Raw genomic sequence first — 12,841 nt, forward strand, 5'->3', positions numbered from 1 at the left:
GACCTTGCATGCAATCGTGGGGGTGAACCCAAAATAAAGGCGACGATGAGACGTACTGGCAGCATAAAAAAATGCTGTCCGTTTAAGATCCTGGGTAGGTACGACTCGAGGGGTGCCTGTTGGAGGGTTCAAGTGGTAAACAAGACTCACAACCACGATCCCGTTGAATTCGATGAGGGGTGTGCGTCTTTTAGAAAAATGAACAGCGACCGGCTGGATATGGTTGAGAGTTTACACAGGACCAGCGTTAAGCCGCAACAAATCGAAGCAGCCCTCCGCGAAAAGTTTCCCGGTGTGCAACCTGTAATAAAAGATATATACAACCACACCGCCAAGATTAGGAGGGATGGGCTACTAGGCGACACCCCTATGATGGTAGTTCTAAAAACTTGTAGTTTTAATGTGTACTTGTCGTGCTTGTAATATTTACTAAAGTTTTATTTCATCCAATGCAGTCGCTGGAAAACTATCTCACAGGCAACGGTTTCACGTTCTATACCCAAGAGAGTGATATCGATGATAGGACGGAGGAAATTTTCTTCTATCATAATAAGTCGCATAAGATGTGGCGTGCGTTCCCTGAGGTGTTGATGATTGACACGACGTACAACACCAACATGTACGACTGGCTGTTGGTTCAGTTTATCGGTGTGACGTCGACGTCAAAGTCGTTTTGTATCGCCACCGGAACTTCACCTGGGCTCTGGAGAAACTTAAACAAATGCTCGATGACTGCATGGAGCCACGCGTGATCCTGACTGACGTGGACCAGGCCCTCATGAACGTCTGCAACGCGGTCTTCCCTAATGCCACCAAATATTTATGTAGGTGGCACATATCCGAGAATATAAGGAGAAAATTTAAAGGTCTATATAGGACAGATATGGGGACGGACTTTGCGTACTGGTGGAAGGTCCTGTATCAGTCTCCGACGATACAGGACTATGACAACCGTCGCATCAACATGGAGCGTCATTTGATACAAAACGATAGAGCAGGTGAGTCCTTCGTACCGGAGCCAGACTACGAAGCGGGTCTTCGGGACATCACACATACGCTATCGTCCATAGATGACCCTAATCAAAAGAAAAGTTTTTTCGCCAAGCTCATATCTGCTATGCCAGGTAGATCTAAAAACAAGGAGCCCAACAAAAGAGAGGATCCTCGGGGGCATCCCAAAAAAGCAGATCCCCTGAGGCACAGCTCATACACCCCCGCTCCAGATCTCCCCAGACACAGCTCATACACCCCCGCTCTAGATCTCCCCAGACACAACTCCTACACCCCATTCTTGTTACAGGGGCCCGGCCAAGAAATCCCCACCCCATCCTCGTTGTCTCGTTCGTTGTCTTAGTCAACTTCGAGGTTTAAAATTCCTCGGGGACGACCTAAGACGTCGAAACCTACGGGAGCTCACCTCGGGTTTCCTTTGATGGTTTCGCCAGCACAAGTACCGGCGATAGAAATGTTTAGGAGCGTCATTCCTAGCTGGGCTCAGCCGTTTGTTGCAGACATCCAAAACGTACGCCCAGACAGTAACTGCGGTTTCCGATCAATCGCTGTGGGTTTGGGGATACATGAGAAACTCTGGCCGGATATTAGGCGGGCAATGCAAAACGAGCTGGAAACCAACGAAGGGTGGTGGAGGGCGATGTTCAGCAAAGAGGATGAAAGATTGTACGGCTGGGTTCATTCCAGCATTCCGTACTCCAACACGGTCAAACCGGCACCGCCGAGTCGTTGGTTCAGCTTACCCGGTCACGGGCACGTGGCTGCTCAGACATACGGGTGTGTGTTAATCAACCTAGCTGGCAATCAGACCGAATCTTACTTCCCATTGAGAATCGGTCCTGACTTGATTCCGGATCCAGTGGTTATAGGCATCGCTAACTAGGGAGGTGATCACTGGATATATATTAAACTGGTAGGAGATTTCCCAATGCCAACGCCGAACCTTAATAGGGAAAGAAGCGCTGTACCGGCGGCCCTCGAATGAAAAACACTGTACGGACAACGTATGGAGGAGTACGAACAGATACGCACGGGTTGGCGAAGGGAACCCTCTAACGTAGATCTAGACAGCTTATAGAAAACAATGTATCAATGGATGTATGTAGACAAACACACACATATACATACATAAATAAAGAAAAATAATAACAATATTAATAACTAATATTAATAAATAATAATAATATTAAAAAACTAATAATAATAATAATAATAGTAAATACTAATAAATAATAAATACTAATAAATAAATAACAAACAAATAATAATAAATAATAAAAATAGGCAGAATACGCCGCGTATAGACCTATACGTGGCGTATTTATGCCCCTTATATTGAACGTCGGCTGCTCAACTGCCACTTTATATTTCAACTTTCAAACTCCCTCCCGAGCATCCGAGCATCCAAACAAGAGTCTACATTGGACCGACACCGACCGGATTACGACACGAGCCGAGGAGATTTGACCCGACACCGACACGACATGGAGGTAATTTTCTAATATTATGTTGATGATGATAATTATGTTTAGATGATGATGATGATTTGATGCTGATGATGTGATGATGATGATGCTATTGTGTGGATGGATAAAACCGTCGGCTGGAGTCCAGCCGTAATATGGCCGGAGTCCTGCCGTCGGTTTTCAGTGACAATCAGCGTTGGTGTATAGCCCTATACGCCGCCTCTGATATATATATATATAATTTATTAACATTATCTATTTTATTATAAATATTATTATTAATATTTATTAATAGTATTTATTACAATTATTATTATTGTTATTATTATTTATTATTATTATTATTATTATTATTATTATTATTATTATTATTATTATTGTAATTGTTATTGTTATAATAATTATTATTATTTGTTATTATTATAGTTTGGGGACGATGAGATTGAGGATGAGATCGAGCAGGAGTACAAGTAGCAGATGGGGCGGGGCCGGGGCTGGGACGGGGGCCGGGGACCCCACCGGGTGACGACGTGTTGATCACCTACCCTCATGTGCAGTTCGCTGAGGGTTCAGACGCCCTCACACGATACACTCGCCTACGCCAGATGTTCCCGTTTCCCAACACAATTATATCCTGGTCGTTTTTGGAGTCCTATGACGCTCACCAGTGGGCGGCTAAGTACATCGGACAGGATACGCCCTGGAGCCGGTGCTTCATTATGCCACTATCAGGGCACTGGGAGCTGACACTGGAGGTTTACTCCACGATACACGATACGTAAGTTTACTCCACGTTGTTATGTTTTTAATATATTTATTATATATATTATATTATATAATAGTATGTTATATTATATTATATTATATTATAATTTAGGGCTGGCAATTCGTGTCTTAACAGGTATGAAGCGACGCGCTAAACACAAGTATAAAACATGAATACGACTCATTTAACTACTTGATATGTCATGACTATAAGACAGTTTTAAGTTTCATGTACCAATAAGGGAATATGGTGGAGTCTAGTCTACTAATTTCATTTATTTAAGAAAATTAAAAAAATCACATACCGCACTTTTTTGCTTAATAGGTCTTATCGTGTATTTAGCAAGTACCCAATTGTCAGCCCTAAATTTATATTATATTATATTATATTATATTATATTATATTATATTATATTATATTATATTATATTATATTATATTATATTATATTATATTATATTATATTATTGCAGGCCCCGTGCGTCTGGTACGCCCCAGACTCGGATGAGGGTGCCAGACGCCGATACGACACAGTCGGAGGTTTCCTTCCACATGTTCGGGCAGGACGTCCATTTCTCTATGGAGAAGTTCGTGGTTGCTCTTGGCTTATACACCGAGCAGGAGGTGACCAGCCCGATATACACGTAGAGCATCCACCAAATGCCGGAGGACGACCTGCGGGTATGGTGGAGGGCCATCAGCAATCACGACTTCGGAGATAGGCCCTTGGACACCAAGTCCAAGGTCTCCGCTATTAGGGACCCGCTGCACAGGTACGTTCTTAAAATGTATTGAATTGTTTAATATATTATATTATATTATATTATATTATATTATATTATATTATATTATATTATATTATATTATATTATATTATATTATATTATATTATATTATATTATATTATATTATATTATATTATATTATATTATATTATTGTTGTTAATAAATTATAATATCTTATTTTACACAGGTACCTACATAGGCTGATTGCGACGTCCATCGCGGGTCGCAATCAGAGCGAGGAGCACTGTAGCCTGCGCGACATGTTTTTTTTGAGGTGTCTGCTGACTCACACGCACTGCAACCTCGCTAGGGGTTTGCAGACTATTTTGTTGCCTACCAGTTCAGGCAGGGACGAGGGTCCATGATGGGTGGCGGGTATGTCAGCTTGCGATATCTCTGAGCCATGGAGCCCTGGTGGACGCCCTGCATATCGATCCGACCCTCCGAGCGAGCTGGACCGCGTCCGTTGCGGCTGCATGCACATTATGCGTTCGTTCACCAGGCCCAACGGCTTATACGACCGACTGATGGCCTGGGCAGGGGCACGTGTGCCTTACGTCCCGGTGCCTTTAGTCGAGCCTCCCCTGGTCGCGGAACTGGAGGTGGAGCTTGTCCATGAGCCTGTCGATGCGGGGGAGGGGGCCGGCGGGGATTCGGACGACGGTGGTGACGGACTTGAGGATCCGGGCGCATCTCAGGTACGTTTTAATATATTATCGTTTTATCGTTTCTTTTAATTTGTCTTCGTATTAAACGTATTTCTGTTGTTTTGTTGTTAGGGGCCAACGCAGCACGTTACACGCACATATCGCGCGATGCGTCTGCCACCGACACTAGGTTGGAGGCCATTGAGTTGGAGATGAGGCAGATGTCGTGCCAGATAGACTGGCGGATGAGACAGATGTCACGCCAGATCGACTGGCTTGTTAGCAGTCGGGTAGCGGAGCTGTCTGGACAGCAGTACACCGTGCCACCGCCACCACCCCCCAGTTTTGACCACGAGGTGAGCATGTTTGGCGTGAGACGCGGACGGGGCGACGACGTGGATGCTGCAGACGGTTTGGGGCCTAGGCGCAGGGGAGATGACGACGCCGACGTAGGCGCGGCGTTCGCGGGCCACGCCGACGGCTTGGGCATGGACGACTTCCTGCCGTAGATTTTTATGTTATTTTTATGTTCTAGTTGTCATATTTTCTTTTATCTGTACAGTTTATCAATATAACAATAATTTTTGGTATATATATGTGTTAATTGTTTTCACCGAAATAATATTAAATATTAAATAAATAATTAATATATAATGATAATAATGATAAATAACATTAACAATAATAACAAAATAAAAAACATAAAAAAAAATAAAAATACATAATAAGACAAAATTGGTGATGTTTTCCAGAAAGACCGTTAAATCCACCATGCTATACAAATCATGGCTGTGTCGCTAAAAAATCCGCCCAAAATACCTAAATCAGATAAAAGTGTGAGAGAAGTTAATATTAACTTGAAAGTACCAGAACCACTTGCTTATTCTTTTCCAATGGTTTCGGACTCCGAGATCATGGAGCGGCTCCGGCAGTTCCTCAGCACCTCCGATTTCACCACCACCACAACCGCCAGCATTCGCCGGCAGCTAGAGCACGATTTCGGAGTCGATTTATCTGACAAAAAGGCCTTTATTCGCCAACAAATCGACCTGTATCTCGAACAAAACAATAACGAAGAAGATGAAGATGAGGTTGACGTGGAACAACAACAAGCCGGCAATGGCAAAAGCGGCGGTAGCAAAAAACCAGGGTTTGATGTTAACTCTTTAATTTGGACATTATTATTATTACGTTTGAATAAGCTATTGATTGATCGATTTGCTATAATTAGAAGTACATACATTGCACTTCAATTACTACTTTTTTCTTTTGGTACCTTGTAATTCATGTGTTCTTTGTTTAGTGAATTTTGGCTTTTGTTAGTATATACAGGCTGTTAATTAGGGTTAGGTTGTAAATCGTGAAATGGAATTTTTTTCTAGAGTTGTTGGATTATTTTTAAATATATTTTAATTATAATTTTTATATGTAACGTAATATATATTACTTTGTTACTTTTTTGTTAGAATTTTATACATAGTAATTGTTATGATATAATTATATATTCAATATCTTAACTAAAACTATATATATAATAGACTTGTTTAGATCCACGAAATAGCTTGATCTCAGTTAGCGAACCTCCCGTTGGGGCTCGTTTATATTAAAAAAGCTTAATTTTTGCTTGATTCAAGCTTTATCAAGTAGCACACGAACGGGTTGGCTCATGAGCAGTTATTAAAGTGTGTGGCTGGCTCGTTTGTTATTTATTAGTTAACATATCTATCTACTTATATTTATTTTTTAAATATATATTTTGATTATATTTTTATATATAACATTGTATATATTATTTAGTTATTTTTATCATAATTTTATATATAAATATACATAATACACTCAACATCTTAAATAGAAACTATATAAATAATAGACTTGTTTAGTTTCATGAACTAGCTCGAGCTCGATAGTAAGCATCAGGCTCGGGCTCGTTTATTAAACAAGCTTGTAGGTTCGATTCAAGGGTTTGGCGCTCGTTTACACTGCTAGCCTTGCACACTGGATTTTGGGACCAAAACGCCTTGGAGTGCGTCAGGCTTCATAAAACCGAGTCTCTATGTTCTTTTGTTTTAAGTTTTGTGATTATACGTGTGAGATTTTTTTTTCTGGATATATATTATACTAGGTTATAGACCCATTTATTACACGGGTTGTATAATAAAAACAACATAATTCATAAATCAGTAAATGCTTGTTATAAAAATGATATAGTTCGTATTACGGGGTAAATAATGAAAGAAAATTTCAGTTAATAAAAAGTTTTATGAACAAACTTATTTTTTTTTTTATAAAAACCTTTTATAATAATATTAGAGAAATCATTATTATTTAATAAGGAGAGAGGCGGTAGAAAAAAATTATAAAAAGAATTAAAGAACTATGTATAACTGATGGGAGAGAGAGGTAGGAGAAAAAGGCCATGTGACAAAAAGGTTACTCTATGTTATGTACTATAGATACATTTTGAAAGCATGTTTATTATAGGTTGTTAAACAACTTTGGAGTTACATTCGAGAACACGATTTGCAAGATCCCGCCAATAGAAGGAACATACGTTGTGATGGACCGTTACAGGAACTTTTTGGTGTGGATACTATAGACATGTTCCAAATGAACAAGGCTCTTTCAAAGCATATATGGCCGTTAAATTCGGATGGCGGTAATACATTTTTAGTTCTCTCATCATGTATTCATATTCTTTTTTTTCCCTAAAAATATGCAGCATCCCATTAATTTTTTTTATTCATGATTGCAGCTCCAGTAAGTGCAGAACCAAATGCAGAAAAGCTAAAGAAGGAGAGAGAAGAAGGTGTGTTGTATTGGCATGCATTGTTAAAATTATTATTTTTTATTGGAAGCAAAATAAAACAAAAGGAAATTTAACAATTACATTACAAAAAACTAAATTTTTCCAGAACAAAAAAACAAAACAACAAACTTAAATTGTTTTAACTTTTTAATCATGGTTCATATTTATTAAATTTTGTGCTTCTTAAATACGAGAACAAAAAACAAAATGAACAAACTTCAATAGCTTAACTTTTTGAATGACGGTTCATTTTTTTGTTTGTTTTATATTTTGTACTTCTTAAATATAAGTATACATATAATGTTTGCATACATAAAAAACCAAACAAACACGAACGGGATATGTCCGGGCTTGTTTGTTTAACTTCAATTGAACATGAACAATTAAATGAACAGGGTTTACTTATTTGTGTTTGTTTCTTAAAGAAAATGAGCATGTTCGCGCTTGTTTACGCTCGTTTGCTAATAGTATAAACGTGTAAAAGAAACCAAACAAACACGAATGGGATATGTCTTGGCTTGTTTGTTTAACTTCAATTGAACAAATGATTAAACATGAACAATTAAACGAACAAGGTTTTCTTATTTGTGCTCGTTTCTTAAAAGAAAATGAGCATGCTCGTGTTTGTTTATGCTCGTTTGTTAATAGTATAAACGTGTAAACGAACAAACGTAAATGAACATAGATGAACAAACATAACTGACCAAACACCAATTAAAAGTAAAGATGAACATCTGTATTTAAGGCCTAAAACTTTAATAAGCAATCAATCATACCTAGTTTAATCCCACTCATAGAGTAGGGTCTAGGGAGGGCTTAAATAGAAACAAACCTTACCCCTATCCTATGGGATAGAGAGGCTGCGCCTAGCGAGACCAGCAACTTCAAGGACACGAAGAACAAAGATGAGGTAAATAAAAACAAATGCAAGCAGCACCAAAAAAACATGCACCTAACACGCAACACAAACAATACATAAAAATCTGATAGTAGCGGAGTAGCGAAAGGGCAAAAAACATGAAGGCATACACAATATGTGAAAAACTAAATAATTTCCAACCCCCCCCCCCCTTCCCAATACGTCTCAACGAGTTCCTGTCACTGATCATGTCCTTGGAGAGATGCAAGTCTAACAAATCCCACCTAATAATCTGCTCTTCCCTAAAAATTTGATAAAACTAGCCTAAATTGTAAGAGGTGATGATTTTATTCATTAAACTAAACTGTAATCTACCTAATTATTTAAATGGCTGTATAAAAGAACATAAATGAATGAGCCTAAACAAAGATGAACAAACAAAACTAAACATAAAAGAACGAACGATACCCTGTTCATATTTTTTGCTTTAACCAAATGAAGAAAACTATGTTTCATGTCCGTTCATATATGAAAAACGAACATCCCGCCAAACGGTTCACTGAACGTTCAGTTTGTTTACAAGCCTAATTCACTTTGTTCTGCGTGTTTTCGAAAAGAACTGTGTTTTGCACTTTTGCCTAGAACCATCTCCTACTTATTATACTTTGGTATTCATTTTATAATTTTTCATCTAGTTGCTACATTATAACTAAAATAAACGGTCAATTTGTGACAGAGGAGGGAAATAACAATTTGATGGAAAGAATGTTATCATCTCAACCATTATGGATGTACTTAATATTATTATCAGTGTAGAAGTATGTGATTTGATCGTCCTATTCAAGTGCTTGAATGAAAAATATATAAAAGTGCATACAAGTTTTTATCTTTTTCCAAATAAAAGTTTTGCTTGCCTTTTTAGATTCAGGTGAGCCAAAAAGAAAGGAGAAGCAGCAGAAGGGAGGTGGCGGGGGCGGTGGTGGTAGTGGTTCTGGTCTTATGGCTCCGATTCTGCTTTCAGAAGCTTTAGTGAAATTTCTTGGAACCGGTGAAAACGCATTGGCGCGTTCAGATGTCGTGAAGAGAATTTGGGACTACATTGAAAATAACCTTCAGGTTTGTATGTCTTAACTTTTAATTGGTATGTGTAAAATAATTATCTTTACCCAACAAAAAAATTAATATCAAATATGCCATTCAAAGTGCTTCATATTTCACATACACGCATTTCTTAATACGATTTGTAAAATGGTCATTATGCCCTTATCTTTTTCTTTACACTCATAGACTATACTAAACTATGATATCCTAATACAAGTTTTGAGGGAAGCACATCAATGTAGTAAACTAGTAAATTCGAAGATGGGTATATTTGATATTAGGGCAAATTACAGTTTTCATCCTTTATGTATAGGGTTCTTTGTAGTCGTGGCTCGTGTCATTAATAAGTACAAAAAATGTCTTTGAAGTTCATATGTTGACATGTTGTTATACTTTTCTTCCTTTCTACAAACCGGGTTAACTTTTCATTGTTAATGTTTTTTAAAATGGCCAGTTTACCCTTATTTAAGAAGATAGAAAACGATTTTTTGTAAATTTCAAATATTATATAGTAAAATAAAATTTGTCCTTTATGTATTACCCAAGTTATGAAACATGCCTTTTAGATGGAAGTTACACTGAGTTTCATTTGTTTTGAAAAGTTATCACGCTTTATGCTATTTCCACTAACATAATTTTACTTTTTGAGGTTAGTTTTATGAAAAATGACCATTTTGCTCTTACCCCTTAAAGGAAGTAATGTGCAACAGGTGTAATTTTCAAGCTTAAGTGGCACGTTTCGTAATTTGGGTATACATAAAGGACAGTTTGCAAATATTTTATTGTTCTCTCTCTCTACATGAAGGACAAAACTGTAATTTTCTCTTGATATTATGAAATTTATAAGTATGAATATCATCATGCATGTCACTAACTGGGTTAAAACATTGACCATTTTACCCTTATTTAAAAAAAAAGTAAAATAATATCAAAGGTATTGTTCTCTCCCTCTCTACTCTCTGTCTACCCTCTCTACATAAAGGACGAAAATTGTAATTTAGCATTGATACTATGAAATTTTTTTCTGTAAATATGATATTATATCACTCATTTAGAGGGATATATGAAATTATCAATTTTTATATTGTTGGTCAATCAGACAATGTTATCTTGTTCATAATATTGAAGGATCCCTCTGACAAAAGAAGAATATTATGTGATGAGAAGCTAAAAGAGCTCTTTGATGTGGACACGTTCAATGGATTTACTGTTTCAAAACTTTTATCAACTCATTTCATAAAGGCTGAAAGGTGAAGAAGCTAAGAGCATGAAGTTTTGCTTTAACTATTTATCATCTCTAACTGTGACTGCCTCTGTTATAACCCTAGTGACATGTATTATGCTGTATCTGTTAGCTGTTACAATGAACATGTAGAAAACAGAAGGTGGCTATTTTGAAAACCAAATGTGCCTTGCGGTTTAATTAATATGATTTCCACTTGTGATCTTCTATTGCTCGGCTCGTTTGTTTTGTTATGTATAGGTTTATTTTGTGATTTTCTGGTGTAAGAAGTTGAAAAGTATTTGTGATGGTAATGCACAGCTGAATTGTGTTTGTTGTTCTTGTGATTGTAACCTTGTCCAAAATACCTTGTAATTGTTTTAACCGATCCGTTTTTTAAAGTTTGTTGTTTGTATTTGTAAGGTGTAAATTGCGATGTGTAAATCTTGACAAAAAAAATGAAAATTGGTGTGTAAAACAAGTGAAATTGACAACTTGTGATTGTAAATAAAGTTTTTTGATAATACATTGAGCGGTACCTCGCGTATCGGCACACCCTTCATTTTTTGGAACTAAATTTAAAGCAATGATTTTGTGTAGGGTGGCAAATGTGACTCATATGTTGAATTAGTTATAATAAAATGTAAATAATGGGTTAGAATGGGTCAAGATAAAAAAGAAAATAATTGAAATGGATCAAAACGGATTGACATTTTTTAATTTTTTTTATGCAAGGAGAAAAACGGAGGAAACTTTTTAGTGTTTTTTTCACAATTTTATTTTTGATTTATATTTCGAGTTATGATTTTTTAATTTTTTAATCAAGGGTTTTTGAAATGGGTTAAAATTAGTTGAGATTTCAGAAACCTCTCACTAAAATATTCAAAAGAAATAATTAAAAAATCATAACTCGAAATATAAATCAAAACCTAAAAAAGTAAAAAAACTATAAAGTTTCCTCCGTTTTTCTCGTTCCATAAAAAAAAGGAAAAAAAAAACCCTCAAGAAATGTCAACCCATTTTGACACATTACAATCCTTTCTCTTTTTAGCTTGTGTCACACCCCGTTGAGCGATTTGCGGAAGCGTAAAACGGAAGTGTAACAGACACCTCTGGTATCAACCACATTGTTTATAAAGAACAATACAAACTAATTTACAATATTTTACATCAATCTAACTTTGTTACAACTAGGTGATACAAACTAAATCCAGTCCGTTAAGCGGCTTTATTTCTTACTAGCACACTTGCATCAATTCACCCAGCATTGATCGCAAGTCAAACACGTAGCACATTAACTTTCTAATCCAATCCAGTACCTGAAAAACATGTTAAAACGGGTCAACTACAAATAGTTGGTGAGTTTCATGGGTTTCAAGAAATCAGTTGCGCGTACGACAATCACAGATTGTAAATACGCAAGTATGTATGTATGTACGTTCACAAGTACGTTTGTTTGTATGTTTATGATGTAATTATGTTAAGCTATAGTGAAGCCTTGACTGTCTGTGCTGCGTGCATCCATTTCCCACGTCCAATAAACCACTGTGGCTCCCTTCCGCCCACAACATGCCCCGGTAGCTATGTCTAACACTACATAGCCTATTTATACAAGTATGGTCATGTACAAACGGCGCTATGTGACACGGCAACCAGGCCGATTCCGTTTGAGTTTGTCAAACCAATAGTACTATTCACAAGCCACCGGCTCGAAGTTAATCACTATATTCGTGGGGACTTTCGTGTGTTAGCATTTAGATAATTCCCATCATCAAACAATTCAGAGTATATATAGATATGCATCAACATGCTTTTCACCCAAAAAGTTCGTAAAACAGTTTAAAGTGGGGTCATGAAACTCACTGTTTAGTAGATAATCAGCACTGTGTCAGCTCGCAGTTTGTTCGATTCGCTATCACTAGTTCCTATAATCAATATAATAATAATATTAATATTTTAATATTATTATAATCTCAATACTAAACTGGGCTATATGTCTAATCTGGGTATAACTAGAACGCCCAGAAAGTGTCAATGGGCTTAGGTTGTAATGTTGTTTAATGTCTAATACTTAAAACCGAACTTGGCTTAGTTTTCCCGTTTTCCCAGCTGGGCCAAGTTGTTCGTTTATGCGTTCAGAAAACAGTTGTGGGAAAGTAAGCTTGGGTAAATGTG

At 37.1% G+C, this 12,841-nt stretch overlaps 1 protein-coding gene and 1 pseudogene across 2 annotated transcripts; both read left to right on the forward strand.

The window, feature by feature from the left end:
• Positions 1-198: 198 nt before the first annotated feature.
• Positions 199-752, forward strand: LOC143619142 (uncharacterized). The gene is made up of 2 exons (XM_077091149.1): positions 199-375; positions 456-752. The coding sequence occupies exons 1-2, from the start codon at positions 199-201 to the stop codon at positions 750-752; spliced, it is 474 nt and encodes a 157-aa protein (XP_076947264.1).
• Positions 753-5,568: 4,816 nt separating this feature from the next.
• LOC143618956 (uncharacterized) lies at positions 5,569-10,791 on the forward strand (annotated as a pseudogene). Its single transcript, XR_013151119.1, has 5 exons — positions 5,569-5,825; positions 7,051-7,334; positions 7,431-7,484; positions 9,266-9,459; positions 10,573-10,791. The product of XR_013151119.1 is annotated as an uncharacterized LOC143618956 (transcript).
• Positions 10,792-12,841: the final 2,050 nt, after the last annotated feature.

Source organism: Bidens hawaiensis, unplaced genomic scaffold (assembly GCF_021521415.1).
Source record: "Bidens hawaiensis isolate Kalapana, Puna unplaced genomic scaffold, B.hawaiensis_p1.1 tig00000284_1, whole genome shotgun sequence".
NCBI lineage: Eukaryota > Viridiplantae > Streptophyta > Magnoliopsida > Asterales > Asteraceae > Bidens > Bidens hawaiensis.

What these genes read in the sequence shown, in the direction of transcription:
- LOC143619142 (XM_077091149.1), top strand. Translation starts at nt 199, where the DNA reads ATGAACAGCGACCGGCTGGATATGGTTGAGAGTTTACACAGGACCAGC. An exon ending in TAGGCGACACCCCTATGATG is followed by an intron (nt 376 to 455) that starts GTAGTTCTAAAA and finishes CATCCAATGCAG; the next exon opens with TCGCTGGAAAACTATCTCAC.